Source organism: Biomphalaria glabrata, chromosome 9 (genome assembly GCF_947242115.1).
Source record: "Biomphalaria glabrata chromosome 9, xgBioGlab47.1, whole genome shotgun sequence".
Lineage (NCBI taxonomy): Eukaryota > Metazoa > Mollusca > Gastropoda > Planorbidae > Biomphalaria > Biomphalaria glabrata.
Window position 1 is genome coordinate 30,805,273 of NC_074719.1, and position 22,075 is coordinate 30,827,347.

At 40.8% G+C, this 22,075-nt stretch overlaps 1 protein-coding gene across 15 annotated transcripts in view; it reads left to right on the plus strand.

The window, feature by feature from the left end:
* Nucleotides 1-22,075, plus strand: part of LOC106073466 (centriolin-like) — a 276,342-nt gene that overhangs the window by 43,927 nt on the left and 210,340 nt on the right. For all 15 annotated transcript variants that reach the window (XM_056040843.1, XM_056040842.1, XM_056040844.1 and 12 more), the window contains exons 10-13: nucleotides 434-662; nucleotides 748-917; nucleotides 3,071-3,208; nucleotides 3,294-3,447. In XM_056040843.1, coding sequence (XP_055896818.1) covers nucleotides 434-662; nucleotides 748-917; nucleotides 3,071-3,208; nucleotides 3,294-3,447 — 691 coding nt within the window. The remainder of the gene's footprint in view (nucleotides 1-433; nucleotides 663-747; nucleotides 918-3,070; nucleotides 3,209-3,293; nucleotides 3,448-22,075) is intronic.

Below are 22,075 nucleotides of genomic sequence, written 5' to 3' on the forward strand. Positions count from 1 at the left end.
ATTGAATAAACTTGCATCAGTGCGATATCGTATGCTTTCTGTGCGAAAGGCATCTTTCAGCATGGCGGTGAACATTATGCTGAAAAACTTTGGAGCCAGCACACAGCCCTGCTTCACTCCATTTAAGACAGAAAAAGGCTTGGGGTAGTCTCCGTTGTCTTGGACTCTTGTTTGCATGTTCTTTCTATTTACAAAATTTCTGAAGCACAATGCTCAATAAAAAAAATGATTAAAAAACAAACAAATATTTTTTTAGATTTTTTTTTGTTTCAAGTTCCAGAAATGTTTAACTGCTTCTCGTGTATTTTTCACTAGGATATTCCTTCTTTAATAGCTGCGTAACATTTATTTGTTCATATTCTGGTATTGTATACAGAAATTTTTTTTGAATTACCTACAGTAGTGGTTTACTTAATTTTTTTTCTTTTTGTAGGCTGATGAAAGCTCTGATTTTCAAGAAAGCCCATATATAGGCCGTGCTCGCTTTAGGGTCAATAAGTATGCCCAAGAAACTGATATATCTGTAAGACCACAGAAAGCTCACATGATAAATATTGGTAAATCTTTTAGTGATAATCAAGCATTCCAACACTCACAAGAAGAGCATACCAAAACAGATGTTGAAAAAGAATTAAATAAAAAGCAAAAAGAACTACAGAAAAGTAAGATTTTTTAAATATTGTGTATAAAATCTGCTTACACTGTAATTATTTCTTGGTACATTGAAACTATATTTCATTTATGTAGCTGAAGAAAAGCTGAAAGCCTTGCAGTCTGACCAGTGGAAAACAGAGAGTATGTTAAGGAATGCCACAACAGCATTGAAAAAAATAGCAACTGACCGATTTACTCCAGAATCATTTCAAGTTGATAATAAATATAAACTACCTCAAATTTTGACTAAGAAGATGCAAAAGGTAAAATGTGCTATTGGTCTTTGAAATGTTATATAAGTTGGAAAACATGCACATTTGTTTTCTTAAGTGAATTCCTTTCAATATTAGATCTAAATGTTTAAAATTAGTATACATTTATAGAAGTTACTCCTTTTTATAAACATTAATAATAATTATTAAAAAACATTACATTTTATATAATTAAATAGGTTAAATCAAAGTATTTCTAAAATAAAAGGTTAGTTTTAGCCTAGTGAGTTGCTTACACTCTCTTTAGTGCAGTAATTCTCTAGCTCTGTGGTTTGTGACCCCTTTAAGGCAGGGGTCAGCAAACTAGTAATCCAAAAGAGTCATATTTTACAATTTACATATTACAACATTTAAGGCGATTTGCGTGGATTAAAAACACATACAGCATTACCCCCATCTGCATCACCATAGTGTTTATAATAATATATATATATATATATATAATAAGGCTTGTCTTCGAGTCAGAAGATTGGTGAAGAATTCAGTATTTCCCGTGGCTGAGTAGCCCCAGCTGTGACCTACATATTTTGCTACAACCAGAGCAAACATAATCATTGTCTGTAGGTGGTCGATTTAGATTTTCTTTCGCCGTCTGCGTCTGTCCTCGGCAGTGGATTTTCTTTTGGTCTCAAATGTGTATCCTGCCACCGTAAATCCATGCTGGAGCGCAAGCATCTTTGGTGAAAGTGCAGAATTAGTCTTAGTTGCTTTCTGTATATGAGAGAACCACTGCGTGGTAGACGTTCACGTTCGCCAAATTCTCGCCAAAAGCGCTACTGGCCCTGGCGTCATTTGATACTATGCTACTCAGATATGTGAAGTGGTCTACCACGTTAAGGGGCTGTCTGTTTACGGTGATCTTTGGGGCTGAGTAGGTTATATTGGGTGACTTCTGCAACATGACTTCTGTTTTCCTGAGGTTTATAGATAAAGTGTAAGAGGTGGCAGCGTTTGCAAATTCATTGACCGCGTTCTGGAGATCATGTTCATTGTGAGCTAGCAGGGCGCAATCATCGGCATAGTGAAGCTCTATTATGACTATCTCCTTTGTTTTTGTATGGGATAGTAGACGTCGAAGACTGAATACATTGCCATCTGAACGAAACCTGATGTAGACACCTTCGTGCAATCGCTGCCTCATTTGACCCAGCATTACGAGAAAGAAGATTGCGAATAGAGTAGGAGCAAGTACACAGCCCTGCTTCACGCCATTTTCTATTGGGAAGTGATCAGACAGGTCACCATTGTGTCTAATCTAGCCTTTTTGTCCCACGTGAAGCTGCTTGAGAATGGATAGGAACGTAGGTGGGCATCCTAGTCTGGCCAAAATCCTCCACAAACCATTGTGACTGACCGTGTCGAAAGCCTTGGCGAGGCCCATAAAGGCAGCGTACAACTTTAGGTTCGTCCACTAAAGAGTGGGTTAGCCGGTCGAGCAAGACTGGAGCAAAGATCTTTCCTGCTGCCTCGATAAAAACTGTCACTCTTTTTATATAGGGATAAGATTACGGAATCTTGAAGTTCAGATGAGACCACGCACTTCTCCCAGCATAGAGCGAACAAGTCTGTTAGCCTCAAGGTTAGGGCGACACCACCCAATTTAAATATTTAAACCGGAAGTCCACCAGAGCCAGGTTCTTTGTGTTTTTTGAATTGCTGTTTCAACTTTCCTCAAATGTCGGTGAGTCGTAGTGCTCCTCTCTCATAATTTTCTGAGGGACATTTGCCAGCAAGTCACCAAATAGCAGGCTGTAGTGTTCCGTCCAGCGATTGAGTACGTCTGCCTTGCTAGTTAATAGGGTGGAACCATCGGAGGATCTTAGCGGCGCTGTAGTTTGATAAGTTGGGCCATAGGCACATCGTAGCGACTCATAGAAAGAGCGTGTGTCACCAGTGTCAGCCACCAATTATTTTTTAGTTCCTTGATCTTTGTCTGTAGAGTGTGACAAGAAGCTTTACAGAGAGCTCAGGCCGCGTTGTCATTAGGCATATATATATATATATATATATATATATATATATATATATATATATATATATATATATATATATATATATATGGCATTAGCTAACTAGGCTAGCTTAGAGTAAATATAAATAGTCACATTTAATAGATTAAAAAAATAATTTTTGCATTTTAAAAGGTCAATGAACTGAGAGATACTGCTACTCAAATGGAGTCTGAAATTGACAGAACACAGGCAATCTTGGTCAAAAATACAAACGGACTACAGAAATTGAAATCTCAGCTGGCTGCAATGGATATTAACAGTCCTCTACATGTAAATATAAATGTTGATGAATGTAAAAAAAATCTAAATCAGAGGCATTGACTAGTCTTATAGAAAACTTTTTTTTTTTTTTCAGGCATCAAAAGAAAAAGATATTGTAGAAAAAGAATCACAAGTCAACAGGATGAAGGAAAAAATGAACAAACTTCAGCAAGAGCTTGAAAATTCAAAAAATGCACTTGCACAAGAAACAGCTGATATAAAGAATTTAGAAGAGGCATTGTCTACCGGTACATTTAAAATTTCATTCTGTCATTTCTTTGCATGCATCATCATTTGCTTGTAATCACTTTTTTTCATCTTGCTATCTTATTAGTTTCTTCTTGTACAGTATATCAATTGAACAATCATCCATCTTTTCTGCATATTTAATATGCATTCCATTTTTACATTGGTTTTGCAAATCCATCTATAAAATGTACCAAATTGTAACGAAAATTGTCTAATCATGATAAATTTATAAATATATATATTTACAAAGACCTTGATTCATCTCTAATTCTGATTTGCTAAAAACTTGCTTACATTGTCACTCAAGTTACTCACAGCATTAATTATAATTATTTATTTCACTTAAATTATTTCCCTTTCCTATATTTAAACACCAAATCCCACTCGTTGCTCTGTTTGCTTGACTGAATGCACCACATTGGCGAACAGGTTATCACGCTTCTTGGCTTTTCTCTCTTGGTGCAGGTAAAGACAAACACAGTCCTAGTACTGGCGCTGGTCATGGGTGCCAGGTGTCTGGTGGACATCGTTGACATAACCAAGCACACCCACCCCATCCGCACTTCCCACAATCTTTAATCTTTCAAATCCCCCCCCCCCCCCCCTGTCTATTCCTGCATCCTTATAAACCCGCCTGATTGAAAATCTCCTCATTTCGTCATTTCTCCAGCTAACAGACAGACGAGCAATACGTTCTTTCCATTTTTCTATTTCTAATTGGAATACCTGGTGTGGTAAGCTGAACTTGATCCCAGTTCCTTAAGTTTCTTATTCATTACTTTGTGTTATAAATATGTGTATGTTTATTTTTTGATGGACCTATGCAAGTTGGATTTACTTTATTTGATTCATTATTCAATCAGGCTTGTATTACATTATTGGTTAAACCATTATGTTCAAATCACATTTTGGCATAATGCACCTTGTATTTATTGATGTCAGTGTCATGTGACAAATAACCTAGTTCGTCTACCTAACGCGCTTCAGAGCCAATAACTCATGTCCTCCAATCTAGATCTGGGCCTCGGCTGCCTGACACGCGCTCCAGAGCCAATAACTCATGTCCTCCAATCTAGATCTGGGCCTCGGCTGCCTGACATGCGCTCCAGAGCAAATAACTCATGTCCTCCAATCTAGATCTGGGCCTCGGCTGCCTGACACGCGCTCCAGAGCCAATAACTTGTCCTCCAATCTAGATATGGGCGTAAGTTGTCTGTGTGACAGGTGGGAAAATGTGATGTGTGTTTGGCGCGTTTATTGTCTAGGGGATGATTATTTTTAAAGCTATCACACACCAACCTATCAGCATATGAATCGGGAGCAGACACGCAACGAGACAAGCAATGAAAGATAGATACAAAAGTTAAAAATAAAGAATATTTATTTACATAAATATACATATAAGAATGAAAAGGGGGAGGGTTTGCATCTATCTCTAAATAATATTAGACTCAATCATAACTCTTGCACCTAATAAGAGAGTATGTCACTTTGTCCTCTGACTTAGCTGGTTTTCCTGTTGATGTCGCAGCTGGCTGTGTCCTGGCTTGAGGTTCTGCAGCTGGAGGTGGCGCTCTAGCGGATAGAGGGACGCCGGTGATATAGTTCTTGTGGAGTTTCAATCCCAAAATCTAATATCTGTAGTGGGCACAGTAGGGCGGGTGGCCGGCTACCGTGGGCACAAGTGTACTGCGGGCAGAGCTGATCTGCCGTGGGCAGCGTAGTTGATAGGATAAGTCCAGTGAGTTGCAGAGGGTTGGCGTAGCTATGACGTCTCCCACAGATCTGAATCTATAGGGACGTCGCACCTAATAGCTTGACAGGTGGGCTGTCGAATAGGCGGGCAATGCCGATAGCGCCAAGTGGTAGAGTTGAGTAGATCTCAGTAGGCAAGTGCAGTGCCGAATAGCACTAAACACAGATGCAGGTAAATAGATCGTTGATCCAATGAATAAATAGGCAGACACCTGAGGGAGGCTGCGGATAAATAAAGACAAGTTAGGACATGTCTCTCATGCATCTTATCGATGCCCTCGACTGAGGTGCATTCGTCAGATTGGTAAAATTGCTTTAGAGCACAATAAGGAGATGATGACAAATGGTATGGGGGAAAAATAGATGGCTGATAGTAGCAATATAAAAATGTACATAAAAGGGAAAATAATAATATAAAAATGTGCGTAGAATGGGAGATAATAATCTCCAATAAACAACACAGGTGGATAGAGAAAGAGAGGGGGGGGGGAAATGGGCGGTGGCCAGCGACCCAGATGATTGTTTACATATGACCGTGGGTCGAGAACAATGGAGCGCGCTTGAATGGAGAGGGTGTCCGTTCAAGCGGCGCAACTCTCGTTAGAGTAAAATGAGTAAAGAGGAGCTAATTCATAACTCTTTTCTAGACGCAGTATTAGTGCGCTAGTAAAATTATCAAGGCGGTCAACCGAGATAAAGGAAATAAAATAAGGTGTACAAATATATACATGGTTGCATCAATGATCAATTGAGCAACGTAGCATTAATAGATTAATGCAATACAAAATAAATACATAGGACATGTTTATGTTCTCTACTTACGCCAGTGAGAAATACACAATGCACTAATTAAATATAAGTGAAATAATCAAATACACATGATAATATCCAATGGAAATAGCACAAAAGTAATTAAGATGGAACTTGTGATTAAGTTCGGCTTACCACCAGGCATTCCTTTAGGAGGGAGAATAAATGAAGTAGTCCAGACTCGATAGCTCAGCGATAGAATGAGAATGAAGGAGAGTCTGGCTGGATTTAATTTACCTTATATACAAAGGCCTGGAAATGCGAGCGGAAACAGGAAATGTCCTAGGCTAAGAATTATCTTACACGTGGGTGAATTAGACTTAAGATGGGAGCGTCGAGAGGCACTTTGACTCGAGTAATCTCCTAGATCAAAGAGAGACGTAGGAGAAAAGGGGGGGGGGAGGAGTGACTTGCATTCCACACAAGGTGGTGTCCACTGCGGCTGTCAGACATCCTGCCGATGAGATCAAAGAGTCTGGGTGTATCTTTGCCCCGGTCAAGGGAAGATAAATCGAAAGACGTGGCCTAACTATCTCCAATGTGGTCAACTAAGTCTAGCCTGGAGGGGAAAAGGTTGCGTGGGTGAAGAATTTGGGGGTAGGATGGGGAAATAATTAAAATAAAATAAATAAATAAGGAAAAATAATAATTAATGCTGTGATAAATTTGAGTGACTCTGACAGCGAGTTTTTGACTTGTCACAGTCTGACACGCGCTTCAGAGCCAATAACTCATGTCCTCCAATCTAGATCTGGGCCTCGGCTGCCTGACACGCGCTTCAGAGCCAATAACTCATGTCCTCCAATCTAGATCTGGGCCTAAGCTGTCTGACACGCGCTCCAGAGCCAATAACTTGTCCTCCAATCTAGATATGGACGTAAGTTGTCTGACATGCGCTTCAGAGCCAATAACTCATGTCCTCCAATCTAGATCTGGGCCTCGGCTGCCTGACACATGCTCCAGAGCCAATAACTCATGTCCGCCAATCTAGATCTGGGCCTAAGTTGCCTGACACGCACTCCAGAGCCAATAACTCATGTCCTCCAATCTAGATCTGGGCCTCGGCTGTCTGACACGCGCTTCAGAGCCAATAACTCATGTCCTCCAATCTAGATCTGGGCCTCGGCTGCCTGACACGCGCTTCAGAGCCAATAACTCATGTCCTCCAATCTAGATCTGGGCCTAAGCTGTCTGACACGCGCTCCAGAGTCAATAACTTGTCCTCCAATCTAGATATGGGCGTAAGTTGTCTGACATGCGCTTCAGAGCCAATAACTCATGTCCTCCAATCTAGATCTGGGCCTCGGCTGTCTGACACGCGCTTCAGAGCCAATAACTCATGTCCTCCAATCTAGATCTGGGCCTCGGCTGCCTGACACATGCTCCAGAGCCAATAACTCATGTCCTCCAATCTAGATCTGGGCCTAAGCTGTCTGACACGCGCTCCAGAGCCAATAACTCATGTCCGCCAATCTAGATCTGGACCTAAGTTGTCTGACACGCGCTCCAGAGCCAATAACTCATGTCCTCCAATCTAGATCTGGGACTAAGTTGTCTGACACGCGCTCCAGAGCCAATAACTCATGTCCTCCAATCTAGATCTGGGCCTAAGTTGTCTGACACGCGCTCCAGAGCCAATAACTTATGTCCTCCAATCTAGATCTGGGCCTAAGTTGCCTGACACGCACTCCAGAGCCAATAACTCATGTCCTCCAATCTAGATCTGGGCCTCGGCTGCCTGACACATGCTCCAGAGCCAATAACTCATGTCCGCCAATCTAGATCTGGGCCTAAGTTGCCTGACACGCACTCCAGAGCCAATAACTCATGTCCTCCAATCTAGATCTGGGCCTCGGCTGTCTGACACGCGCTTCAGAGCCAATAACTCATGTCCTCCAATCTAGATCTGGGCCTAAGCTGTCTGACACGCGCTCCAGAGTCAATAACTTGTCCTCCAATCTAGATATGGGCGTAAGTTGTCTGACATGCGCTTCAGAGCCAATAACTCATGTCCTCCAATCTAGATCTGGGCCTCGGCTGTCTGACACGCGCTTCAGAGCCAATAACTCATGTCCTCCAATCTAGATCTGGGCCTCGGCTGCCTGACACATGCTCCAGAGCCAATAACTCATGTCCTCCAATCTAGATCTGGGCCTAAGTTGCCTGACACGCACTCCAGAGCCAATAACTCATGTCCTCCAATCTAGATCTGGGCCTCGGCTGCCTGACACATGCTCCAGAGCCAATAACTCATGTCCGCCAATCTAGATCTGGGCCTAAGTTGCCTGACACGCACTCCAGAGCCAATAACTCATGTCCTCCAATCTAGATCTGGGCCTCGGCTGTCTGACACGCGCTTCAGAGCCAATAACTCATGTCCTCCAATCTAGATCTGGGCCTAAGCTGTCTGACACGCGCTCCAGAGTCAATAACTTGTCCTCCAATCTAGATATGGGCGTAAGTTGTCTGACATGCGCTTCAGAGCCAATAACTCATGTCCTCCAATCTAGATCTGGGCCTCGGCTGTCTGACACGCGCTTCAGAGCCAATAACTCATGTCCTCCAATCTAGATCTGGGCCTCGGCTGCCTGACACATGCTCCAGAGCCAATAACTCATGTCCTCCAATCTAGATCTGGGCCTAAGCTGTCTGACACGCGCTTCAGAGCCAATAACTCATGTCCTCCAATCTAGATCTGGGCCTAAGCTGTCTGACACGCGCTTCAGAGCCAATAACTTATCCTCCAATCTAGATATGGGCGTAAGTTGCCTGACACGCACTTCAGAGCAAATAACTCATGTCCTCCAATCTAGATCTGGGCGTCGGCTGCCTGACACATGCTCCAGAGCCAATAACTCATGTCCGCCAATCTAGATCTGGGCCTAAGTTGTCTGACACGCGCTCCAGAGCCAATAACTCATGTCCTCCAATCTAGATCTGGGACTAAGTTGTCTGACACGCGCTCCAGAGCCAATAACTCATGTCCTCCAATCTAGATCTGGGCCTAAGTTGTCTGACACGCGCTCCAGAGCCAATAACTTATGTCCTCCAATCTAGATCTGGGCCTAAGTTGCCTGACACGCACTCCAGAGCCAATAACTCATGTCCTCCAATCTAGATCTGGGCCTCGGCTGCCTGACACATGCTCCAGAGCCAATAACTCATGTCCGCCAATCTAGATCTGGGCCTAAGTTGCCTGACACGCACTCCAGAGCCAATAACTCATGTCCTCCAATCTAGATCTGGGCCTCGGCTGTCTGACACGCGCTTCAGAGCCAATAACTCATGTCCTCCAATCTAGATCTGGGCCTAAGCTGTCTGACACGCACTCCAGAGCCAATAACTCATGTCCTCCAATCTAGATCTGGGCCTCGGCTGCCTGACACATGCTTCAGAGCCAATAACTCATGTCCTCCAATCTAGATCTGGGCCTAAGTTGCCTGACACATGCTCCAGAGCCAATAACTCATGTCCGCCAATCTAGATCTGGGCCTAAGTTGTCTGACACGCGCTCCAGAGCCAATAACTTATGTCCTCCAATCTAGATCTGGCCCGAAAAAAAAAATTCGAAAAATAATATTAAAAAAAAGCTCGTTGTTTAATAGGCATGTTTGTAAATTTCGGAAGTGGGATGAGAAATTACTCTAATTTTTTTTTAATTTTTAGGATTCATGTATATATTGTGAGTTATAGTCTCAAAATTTTTTATACAATAGAAAATTATACAAAAAGAAAAAAGTATTGGTTTTGTCCGAAGGGCGAAAGGCGATTACATGTATCGCCCTTACCATCAGGTACAACCCTTTTTGATTTTATTTTAACTAATGATAAAATCTGAAATCAAAGTCTGTTCGCGACATAATATACAAATGGGTTAAAACATCAGTAATCAGTATGTACCTCATCTATACTATAAAGTAGAAAGTAAGGCGTATGTATGTATGTTACGAATAGAAATAAAAACAGCTTGACCAATCTTGATAAAACTTGGCAGAAATGTTCCTTGGGTACTAACTTAGACCGTAGTGTATGTATTGTAGCCCTAAAACAAACTTAAGACCCTCAAAACAAAAATTGACCAACTCTATTAAAGCTATAGTATTTTACAATGTTGACATGAGAAAAGATTGAAAGGATTTAGATCTAGATCTACTTTTAAGTACACTTTGCGCATATAGTTTTTTACTTTGACACATGAAAATACAAAATATAGTCTATTGATTTCATTATTAAATAACATTAACCTTTAAATTTGTGTTTCAAAAACATTTTTACATAAATTCGTTCGTTATATCTGCGAATTTAGATCTCCTGACGCACTTTCTTTCATTAGACATTACCGAAATGTTACGAAACTCTCTTTTCCTAGGTCTAAAACAATATTACAGCTATTAAACACATGAACATACTAATTATACTGCATTCATTTCATATTTTAATCAAATTAACATTTTTTTCATACATTCGTTTGCTAGAGCTGTGAAGCCGTGTTCTAATAGTTACATTCATTCGCGTAATCTAATAGAAAAGGTCACGCATGACCGAAATGTTACGAAACTTTTCCTAGGTCTAAAACACTATTTCAGCTCTTAGATGATAGAACTTCTCTTAGCAAAGATAGGTTTATAATTAAACAGATGAACATACTAATTACAGTTCATTCATTTCATATTTTAATCAAATTTACATTCAATTTTTTTTTTCTAAATGATATTTAAATACATTCGTTCGTCATTAGTGCAACTCTATTCTTGATATCGCATGCTTCTAAATATAGATCCAATGTTTTCATTAAAAAATTGGATTCATGTCAATTAGCTATTTTTAGCTCCCTAACCCTAACCCTAACCCCGCCCCCCCCCCCCTCAATGGGGCGTCCCGAGACATGACATTAAACTGCGCTCCTCTTTCCTCAGCACTTTTGGAGCTCAAAAGTGCCCTACTTCTTTTCTTTCATTGTGTCTGCCTCCTCTTTTCCTCAGTCTGCCTTCATTGATCATCACTCTGTCTCCTTATCTCTAAAATCTCACTACGTCCTAGACCAGTCCGTTTGCCGTGGACTGCGACGGGTAAGGGTGGATAAAGAGATCCTGGTGTTTGAGTGGTAGCTATCTGAGGATAAACCACCACAACACAATACTATGGCTCCAAGTTCCCCTAGACCTGAGGCCCAGATGGCCCGCTCTGGGTCAATCGGCTGGTCATGCCGAGCTACCAGCATAGGTCGAAGGAGGGCGGTGGCTGGAGGGTCAATCAGGGAGCTGCTGTATCGGACACATGACCGATGCAGCAGCTGACAGAGTATAGCACCTTTATAGCCCTGGCGGGCTCATTCTGGACTTCCGAATGGCCCGTCCCCTTTTTGGACTCGATGGCGGGTGGGGAGCACAGGTGCCGAATTACTACTTACGTACATGGACAAAAAAAACACAAAACTACTTGCCCCAGACCTATGTCTGGGCAAGAAACGTCGAATTGATGATAAAAAAGAGGAGGTCTCAAAAAGCTGTGCCACCTGGGCCCTGGCCATCATTTCTGGTGGTCAGGTGCACAGACGAGGGGAAAAGCCTGACAAAGTTGAGCCCTTTTATTATCTATAAGGGACTCAAGTCAGTAGTGGGAGAGCCCAAGAGTGTGTCTAAGCTACATAAGTCGATGGAACTTCTAGTAGAAGTAGATAACAAGATACACCGTGATCTCCAAGTGGAAGTCATGCCACACAAGAGTCTGAACACCAGCATAGGTGTAATCAGCTCTAGGGACCTACTGGAATGTTCCGAGAAGGAAATAGTGGAGGGCATTGAAGGAGTCACCCATGCCCGGCGCATTACCAGGCGCAGGGATGGTGAGGAGGTGAGGAGGTCAAAACCGCCACTATTATCCTCACATTCGGAACTAGGACATCGCCAGAGTATGTGAAGGCAGGATACCTACGAGTGAGGCCCTACATACCTAACCCCATGAGGTGCTTCAAGTGCCAGGGTTATGGACACGGCGCGACAGTCTGCAAGAGGAACACTGTGTGTGCCAGATGTGCTGGAGAGGGTCATGAGGACAAGGGCTGCACAGCCCAGTTCAAATGCCCAAACTGTCACGCTGGCCACTCAGCCTACTCCAAGGACTGACCTGTGTGGAAATAGGAGGTTGCCGTGCAGGAGTACAAGGCAAGAAATGGATGTACCTTCAGCCAGGCGAAATTGGCCCTACCCAAGGGCTTATTCGGCTTGACAAAGACTTACGCCCAGGCTGTTGCTAAGATAGGAAGATCCATAGCCACACAGACGGACACATTGACCCCACCACCCCCTCCTCCTCCTCCAACTCAGAAGAAAACACCGCCAAAGAACACACCTCCGAAGAGACAAGAAAGCCCTGATGTCATGCTAAAGAATAGGTTCTCTGTGCTCGCTGATGAGAGCATGGAGACTGAGCAGCAAGTCAAAACCAACACTCCGGGAGAACCCGGAGACATCATGTCTGACACAGGTTCTCCTCAGAGAACCCAGCCAGACACCCCAACCTCTACCGAATTAGAGGTTGACCAACTCCCTAAGGGGAGAAATCAAAGCGGAGAGGATGCCCGAGGTGAGAGAGGAGGAAATAACCTCCTCTCAAACCAGAAGAACCTCCCCTCTCCAGAGAGAAAGACTTCCCACAAAAGGGGGTTGTCCTCCTCTCCATCCAAACCCAAGAATAAAAATACCAAGGTCACTGGAATAAAGGGAAACTCCTCCGGGGGCCTCCCAAGGCCAAATAGCTCCAAGTAGGTAATTTAGAATAAGCCATGGATTCCAGAATTGTACAGTGTAATTGTAGAGGCCTCAATGCCAATTATGAGGAAATGCAGCTACTGACGGATTCTGAGACTCCTGTAGCTGTCTGCTTACAGGAAACATTTCTGAAAGATCGCATCAGTTTCCGAAGCTACATTGCTTACAGCAAGAATGTTGAGGATGCAGAGAGAGCATCAGGTGGAGTCTGTATCCTTGTGAAGGACATCATTCCCCATGAGAGGGTAGAACTACAGACCACACTACAGGCCGTAGCAGCTATGATAACTCTACACAGGTTATCACTTGCTGCAGCCTGTATCTACCACCAGTCGCTCCATTAAAACCAACAGACATGGAGGACCTATTGAAACAACTCCCTCGGCCTTGGAGATTTCCATGCCCATAACACTATGTGGGGCTCCAACAACACTGACACAAGAGGTCGTATGCTGGAGGATATCTTCCTCCAACATGATTTATGCATACTTAATGATGCATCACGGATCTACTTGCACCCAGGAACTGGATCTCTCACGTGCATTGACCTCACCGTATGCGTCTCCGGACTACTGGACGATTTTAAATGGTCACAGTGATCACTTCCCAATCATCATTACTAACAATCTCCCCTCATTGGGACGACCTCAGCGGTGGAAACTGAACAAGGCCGATTAGGAACAATTCCAAAAAAGATGCTCCGAGGATATCACAGAAAATATCCTCGATGAACAGAACCCAGCTGATATTTTTGCTACCAAGCTACTTGACATTGCCCGGAAATCCAAAACGGCCTAGCAAACCATGGTTTGATACAGCTTGCAAAAGTGCTATTGGCGATAGGAAAAAACGACTGGCTGCATTTATAAAGAATCCTTCCCAGGAAAACCTAAAGCTATCCAGGATAGCTAGAGCAAAGGCTAGACAAACCATACGGTCAGCCAAAAGGAATTCCTGGAGAAAGTTTGTCGGCAGTCTTGATGCCAAAACTTCTGCTAGGGCGGTTTGGAAGGCAGTAAGGCGAATCAAAGGGAAAGAATCAAATGCAATAGGGCATTTGAAAAACCAAGGACGAACTGTCACGTCCCCCAGAGAAATAGCTGACTGCCTTGCATCCTCAATAGCAGAAAAGTCATCCACTGCACACTACACGCCAGAATTCCAAAAAGTCAAAACCAGGGAGGAAAGACACCCCATTGATTTCAGGTCAGAGGACAATGAAGACTACAACAAACCGTTCTCGCTTGAGGAACTGAGGGACTCGCTGGACAAGTCACATGACACAGCGCCTGGAGAAGATGAAATCCATTACCAGTTCCTCAAGTACCTTCCCGAACCCTCATTGGCAGTCCTGCTAGGGGTCTATAATTGTGTGTGGCAAACAGGCGCTTTCCCAAACAGCTGGAGGAAAGCCACAGTTATACCGATACCTAAACCGGGAAGAGACGGCTCTGACCCAGCTATCTATCGACCAATAGCACTAACAAGCTGCATCTGCAAAACCATGGAAAGAATGATTAACAGTAGGCTGGTCTGGTACCTGGAGGGGAATAAAGTAATCTCCAACTACCAGTGCGGATTCCGGCATGGGCGGACAACAACTGACCACCTGGTAAGGCTGGAAGCTTATATTAGAAATGCATTACTCAGAAGAGAACATCTAGTAGCTGTATTCTTCGACATAGAAAAGACACAACCTGGAAACATGGTATTCTACGTGACCTGGAGCTTCTGACACTTATGACCAGGAAATGGGTTTTCCCCAGGGCAGCATTCTGTCAGTCACCCTGTTCAGCATTAAAATAAACAGCATCATAAATGCTCTGTCCCCTGGCATAGAGTGCTCTTTGTATGTTGATGACTTTGTCATTTTTACTTATGGGAAAAACATGAACACCTTAGAAAGAAAATTACAGTTATGTTTAAACAAAATTCAAAATTGGGCAAACGATAATGGTTTTAAATCAGTTAGTATGCATTTTTGTAATTTAAGGGGACTCCACCCAGACCCTGAACTATTTATACACAAAAAGAAGATCCCTTTCGTGAAAACTACAAAATTTTTAGGCCTCACCCTAGATTCCAAATTTAATTTTCTCCCCCACATTAAGGAACTTAAGAAGAAATGCCAAAAGTCATTAAACATACTAAGAGTACTCAGCCATACGGACTGGGGAGCTGACAGAGATACCTTGCTGCTGCTATATCGGAGTCTTATCCGATCCAAGCTAGACTACGGATCCATAATATATGGAGCAGCAAGGAAGTCTTATCTAAAAATACTGGAACCAATACAAAATGCTGCCCTGCGTCTCTGTCTCGGCGCGTTTCGTACATCACCTATTCCAAGTCTCCATGTGGAGGCTGGAGAACTCCCCATGGATATAAGAATGAAAAAGCTTGCAATGCAGTATACAGTCAAGCTAAAATCCAACCCCACGAACCCTGCTTTCGACTCAATATTTAACCCCACAGAGGTAGAATCATACAATCGAAGACCTAACGTCATACTATTTTAACTGTGAATAGACCTTGATTTTAATGATAGAACTGTATAGAATTTAGCCCTTGTTATGTAGAGAGAGAGTAGTATTTAAGGGACTGCAGGCACGACATGGCCTAAATTGTGCCGATGTGCCTAAAATCAAATCAAATCAAACCCCTCAAAGGGCTTAGATGGGAAGGACAGTAGATGTATTCGCCCCCCCCCCCCAACCAATTGGAAAACAGGGGAACGACATAATATAAAGATCGGTTAAAATAGTAACAAGTTTTAATTATATAGATATTTAATTGATTCTGTTAAGCTGTAATTTTTACAAATAAATTGGACCGCCCCCCCCCACACTAGAAAGTTTATTGTGGGGGGGGGGGCGGGATTGATACCATCGCCACCTCACCATCCCAACATACTTAAAAGGGGGTTGGGGCGAAATAATCTAAAAATAGTTTGGAATATAAATAAATTCGTATACAAATTGTGTGATTTCTTTAATAAAATTCGTCGGGGAGGGGGTCGGCCGAGTGGGGGGCGACCGCCCCTACCCCCCCCCCCCCCTTGGATCCGCCAGTGGGCCTAAGTTTCCTGACACGCGCTTCAAAGCCAATAACTCATGTCCTCCAATCTAGACTACCTTCTTACGTACCTATAGTTGTAATTGAAAACTCACCAGCTTGTATTTAAATAGTTCACTACTAGCCTGGACTTAATTGTCCAATATCTTCTTGACATGTTTACTACTGCTTATTGGCGGGTAAACAATGACATGTAACTACTTGTGTTCACCACTCTCGCCAGAGAGCATTTTATTATGTCTATCAAATATACTTTTGAATTGAACTCATTTGTAAACATGCTTCCTGTATCATCGACCATTTGAGTTTCTCCACTCTTAGTGTTGTTAACTATTTCTTACAATGTATTCTAGAAACAGTCTCTGTTATGGTTTGCTTGTATCATATGTTTACCCTTAGATCCCATGTAACTCATTGTACACTTTCCATAAAAACAACTTGTAACGTTGACTGAGAACCTCCCCCTCCCCCGCCCCTTCCGATCCTGTATTTGTTCTTCGCCCTTTTACATTTATCACCTTCTTCAACACGATGATTAATAGACTTGTAGATATGTTTCTTCTGCACCCTGTGTAGCAAACTGAAACACTAATTAATTGGATAACCCCTCTTGACTACACCTACATTTTATATATAATTCTTATTGCTTCCCTCGCTGATGTTAAATTGAGATTGTTTTCTCCACTGTTTATATTTAGTATGTTATTAGAAATCCCTTTAAACTATTTTATTTTGTCATCATCTCCCCTGTTTGTACTCAAAAGCAATGTTATCAATCTGACGAATGCACCTCAGTTGATGGTATTGATGCACTAGAGATGTGTCCTAACTTGTGTATGTTTTATTCGCAGCCTCTCTCAGCTTGTTATCCTACTCGCAACTACGTAAACGCTTATGTGCACACCTATGTGATACTACTTAGCACTACTGTTGATACAACTGCCCACGGTAGATCATTCCTGCCTGAATTATTTATTGTTTTCACGTTAGCCTGCCACCCGCACTACTGTGCCCACAACCGACCTCATTGACATTGGATTAACACTCCAACGCCAACACTGAGTTGACGGCAACCCTCTACCCGCTAGAGTGTCATCCCTAGCTGCAAGCTCTCTACCACAGCCAGCCGATAGGATTAAGTTTAATGAAAGACAAAGTGACACACACTGTCTCTCTAATTAGACGTGTGCTGAGTGATGCTGAAACATTCTGATTAAGAGATAAGAAGCTTCCCCCCCCCCCGCATTTTCATTAATTTTTGTATAAATAAATACCAGTGTACATTTTAATATTTGTATCTTATTCTATTGTCTGTTTGTTGCGTGCCTGTTACCGATTTATCTGGTGAACCAGCATATTGCACACTCACTTAAACAAGGATGCCCTAGACCCGGGGTCGGCAACCTGCGGATCGCGAGCCACATTCGGCTCTTTGGATGTGAAGCTGCGGCTATTTGTTCCATAAGCAAATATTATATTTTATTTACACATTTTTTAAAAATAGTTCTGAATCTTTAAACGAAGATAAGGCGCCGATTCGATCTTTCAGCCACTTGTACTCGCTTTTCACCACACACCTCGTCTCCCATTACACGCATCGTCACTTTTATCAATCTGACGGAAGCTCTGGAATGACGCCGTCTTCGGATGTTTCTATGTAGGTTTTAATTCGCTTTGACGCAAGACGAATTGACATCTTAACCACGGCGTATAGTTTGTTGTTTCAAGTAGATGTGTTAAAAGCGAATAATCTTCTCATAGTTAAAATTAATCTACAAATATTGATATTCCAGCAAGCTTTGCGTAGCACTAGGAATTGCACGAAAAGGCAAACCATTTACAGATGATGAGCATGTCAAAGACTGCTTCCTACGTGCATCTGAAGAACTGTTTCGTGATTTCAAAAATAAACCAGAGATCTTGAAAAAAAAAGCAAACATTTGCCAGTAACCGCTAAAACAGTACAAGATAGAATAGCTAAAATGTCTTCAAATGTAAAATATTTGCTGGTGGAAGATATTTAACTTTCTTCTGTCTTATCGTTTGCTATGGATGAGTCTTGCGACATAAAGACACGGCACAAGTTGCCCCTTTTGTCAGGTATATGTCTTCCTAAGGTCCAAAAGAAGAACTTCTAGGTTTGCTACCGCTCTCATGACAAAGTAAGGGGACGATAGAGCGAATGTCATGCCATACCCTGAAGACAATAAGATTGATTTAAATAAAATCATTTCAATGTCAACTGATGGAGCCAGAAGTTAAACAGGAAACAAGTAAAAGGGCAACAAAGATTTGTCGTAGCAAAATAAACAATTAAATTCTTACGATTTACTGAATAATGCACCAAGAAGCGCTTTGTGCCCAAAATGATTCCGACCGAAATAGATGAGGTCATGAATTTGGTAATCAAGATTGTTAACAGCATCTTGTCAAAAGCAGTCAGTCACTTAAACGAAATGGATACTCATTATCCTGACGTCCTTCTTCCCAACAAGTGCTATGACTTTCCAAAGGTAAGTTGGATGAAACGTTTTGCTTTCTGCTTGAATGAAATAAATACATTTCTAAAGAAAAAGGCATTAATCACATAGAATTAGAGAACGACAAATAGTTGCAAACATTTTACTTTATGATCGATATAACAGAGAACTTAAATGAGCTGAATCTAAAACTGCAGGAAAAAGAAATCCCAGTCTATGTTTTGGTAGAATTGGTTTGTTTTGAAGAAAAATTAATTCTTTTTGCAAAAGATATTCAGAGCGGTAAATTACTTCATTTTGAATGTCTAAAGCAGTATCGCGATAAAATCAGTGCAACTTTTGACACGAATTATTTCAGCACAGTTATGAAAAAAATCAAAGATAAATTTCTTGATAGATTTGAGCGTTCCTAGTATACCATCTAAACACAAAAAGTAACGAAATCCACATTGATACATTGGTAATTGATACTAAATCTCTAGACATGCAATTGATCGATTTAAAAAGTAAAGGTTTGTGGGGTGGAAAACTTACAGAGTTGAAAAGCAAGTTGGAAGTGTTAAAGGTCCAGAAATGTATGTACGTAACGCAATAAAAGTGGACAGCTTTAAAAGGAATGCCGCGAGTTGATTCGGCGCATGGAATAATCTTCCAGAATGCTACAGTGAAGTGAAGAGGTTGGTATTTGGAGTGCTGACTATCTTGGATCGACATATGGTGCGATAAAGCGTTCTCTTGCATGAATAGAATTGAGAGTAAAGTAAGAAGCAAACTAACAATTGAATATTAAGATATAAAATATTAAAAACAAGTTAACGTATGAGCCAAAAGTATCCAAATTTTCTATTACCGTACAAGGGTGCATTGCAATTATGATTCATCTTCTTCATTGTTTGTTATTGAAGTTAATGTTGTAAGTAAATGCTGTCACGTGTTTATTATGTTTATTTGATTTGATGATCTTGATGATATAAACTTGTGACATATGCAGGTCCGGAGGTGCCTTGATTATAGTTCAGACACTTCAATAATCAATGAAGTAACAAAGTGCTGATATGATTTTCTTGAGTTTTAATTAATGTAAACTTGAAACAATAAATGTATGTACAAAATATATAAAACAGATACACGATTCAGTGAAAATGATCAATAAAATGAGTAACTATTTACTTTAAAACTAGCGATTTTTAAGTCTAACTTTCTAGCTCTCTCTCTCGTCTCAAGCTACTCCTCCTTCTATATCTTTCCTTAGAATAAAGAACCATGACATCTCAATACCCATCCTTGACTCCTTGACTCGTTTACATTTAATTTTCCTTTTAATTGTTTTTGTAATTTAACCTACGTTAATTATGTTTCCCTACTGTAGCCTTGAACTAAGTTTTAATCGGCGTCTTTCTGGCATTTAAGCGTGGGTACGCTGACCTGATTTGAGATAGGTACAATGTCCTCATTTTGTGAATAATGAGGTGTCACTAGGGGCGTGACAAATGCTTATTTTCTTTAATTTGTACCGAAATAAAAATAATTATCTAATAATCTAATAATATGTATGTATATAACATTTGTTGTATATGAATTTTTTATTTTCATTAAAAAAAAAATCATTATGCGAGAACTATTTATAGATGGCAAGAAAAACTTTGTGGCTCTTTAAAAACTTAGAAGTTTTGTAAATTGTATTTTTTGGCTCTTCCGACTCAAAAGGTTGCCGACCCTTGTCCTAGACTCTAGACACCAAAAAAAAAGCCACATATACAAGCAATACACGCAGGTCATCACACCACTTGCCGAGGACGAGAAAAAAACGAAAACTGCCTATTATTTTCCGAGTGCCAATGAAAACTAAGCACTTTCATGATCGAAACCGCAGTGATTAAATTTACCAAAAACGATTCTTTATTCGGAATTTCGAGCCAATATATTTTTGAAAGATGACATATCGATAAGTACCTTTTTTCTCCTATTTTTTTTTAAACATTACTTTAAACTCTTTTTTTGCTAACATTTCTCCTCGCGAAACTTGCTTTTGTAGCTTGCATCAAGTACAGTATATAGAGAAATAAAGTCAAATAGATTCTTGCATCAAGTGCACAATATAGAGTAATAAACTTCAATAGATTATTGCATCATGCGCATAATATAGAGTAATAAATTTCAATAGGTTCTTGCATCAAGTGCACAACATAAACTTCAATATATATTTTTATCATTGCAGTATATAAAGTAATATACTTCAATAAATTGTTGTGTAATATACAATATATCTCTAAAAAAGGTGGTGCAAAAGTAAGTATACAATAATAAAAATAGAGATAACACTTATTTATTTACTACATTTATTATATTGAAAGAATAAAAAGAAACGATTAAAAATATATACTTTTAAAAATAAGCATAGTTAATGCTTTAATTGAAAGGAATTATTTATGCGAAATTGGTTTGTTTTTAGAATAAATGTAAATATATACGTGTTTCCTCTTGTTTTGTTTTTATCACTTGTGCACCCCTTGGTACATTTAGGCTATAAGGACCCTGATTCACTCATCACTAATTCTCCTACTTGCTATGAACAAAAAAATACTAAAATTTAACTTGTTATCACTAAACATCAGTCTAGTCTATAACAAGTAAGATATTTTTGTGATTTATGATAAAAATCACAGTGGTTAAAGTTACCATAAACGATTCTTTATGGGCATTTTTTACCCAATTTGTTTTTGTAAGACGACTTAATACGAAATTTGCACTTTTTTTTAATAGCTAAAAAACGTCTACTTCCTGTTCGCCTCAGCTTATAGGCCTAATTCTAATTCTAGACACTAGTCGACCGGCGGCGTAACCTTAGGCCACTGCAACCTATGCGACCGCAGTGGGCCCTGCACGTTTATAGGACCCGCGCTAATTTTAGGTGTATAAATTATTAAATTAAACCATTTTATAACTTATAACAGATTTCCCGCGGCCTCCTGTCGATTTAACAGCAGGTCCTGGAAATATCCTGAAATTGCAAAATCCGTTTCGCATAGGGTTCTACTATTTAGTGACGCCCCTCTTTTTTTTTCGCCTCTTATATTACCTAGGATAACGCCCTCCGTCCGAGTTGTAAAAATAAAAGAGTGATCTTTCCATGGTGTCCAAACTCTTGAGCGTGCTCTGTTGCATCGATAGTTACTACAGAGTAGATTACCGCCCCCCCCCCTCTTTTTTTTTAACGTGAGGTAGAAATAAAAAAAAAAGTGTGATATTTCTTGGTTACTACGGTCCGGCCCTGCTACTTTGTGACGCCCCCCTCTTGTTTTCGCGTGGACTATCCGCAGAAATAAGAGAGTGATCTTTCCTTTACTTCTTCTCGTTTAAACTGTTGAGGGATACGCCGGATGGCATGTCTTAGGCCACTGCAACCTATGCGACCGCAGTGGGCCCCCAGTTCCAAAGGATCCGTACTTTCATAGGACCCGCTCTAATTCATGGTGTATACATTTTTAATTAAACCATTTTATAACTTAAAACAGATTTCCTGTCGATTTATCAGTAACTCCCGGAATTCTACCGAAATCGCAAAATATACGAAAAAGTCATTAAAATGTACGGAAATATATAAAAAAAAATTGTCATACAATACAATACAAACTCTTTGTGACAAGTCAAAAACTCGCTGTCAGAGTCACTCAAATTTATCACAGCATTAATTATTATTTTTCATTATTTATTTATTTTATTTTAATTATTTCCCC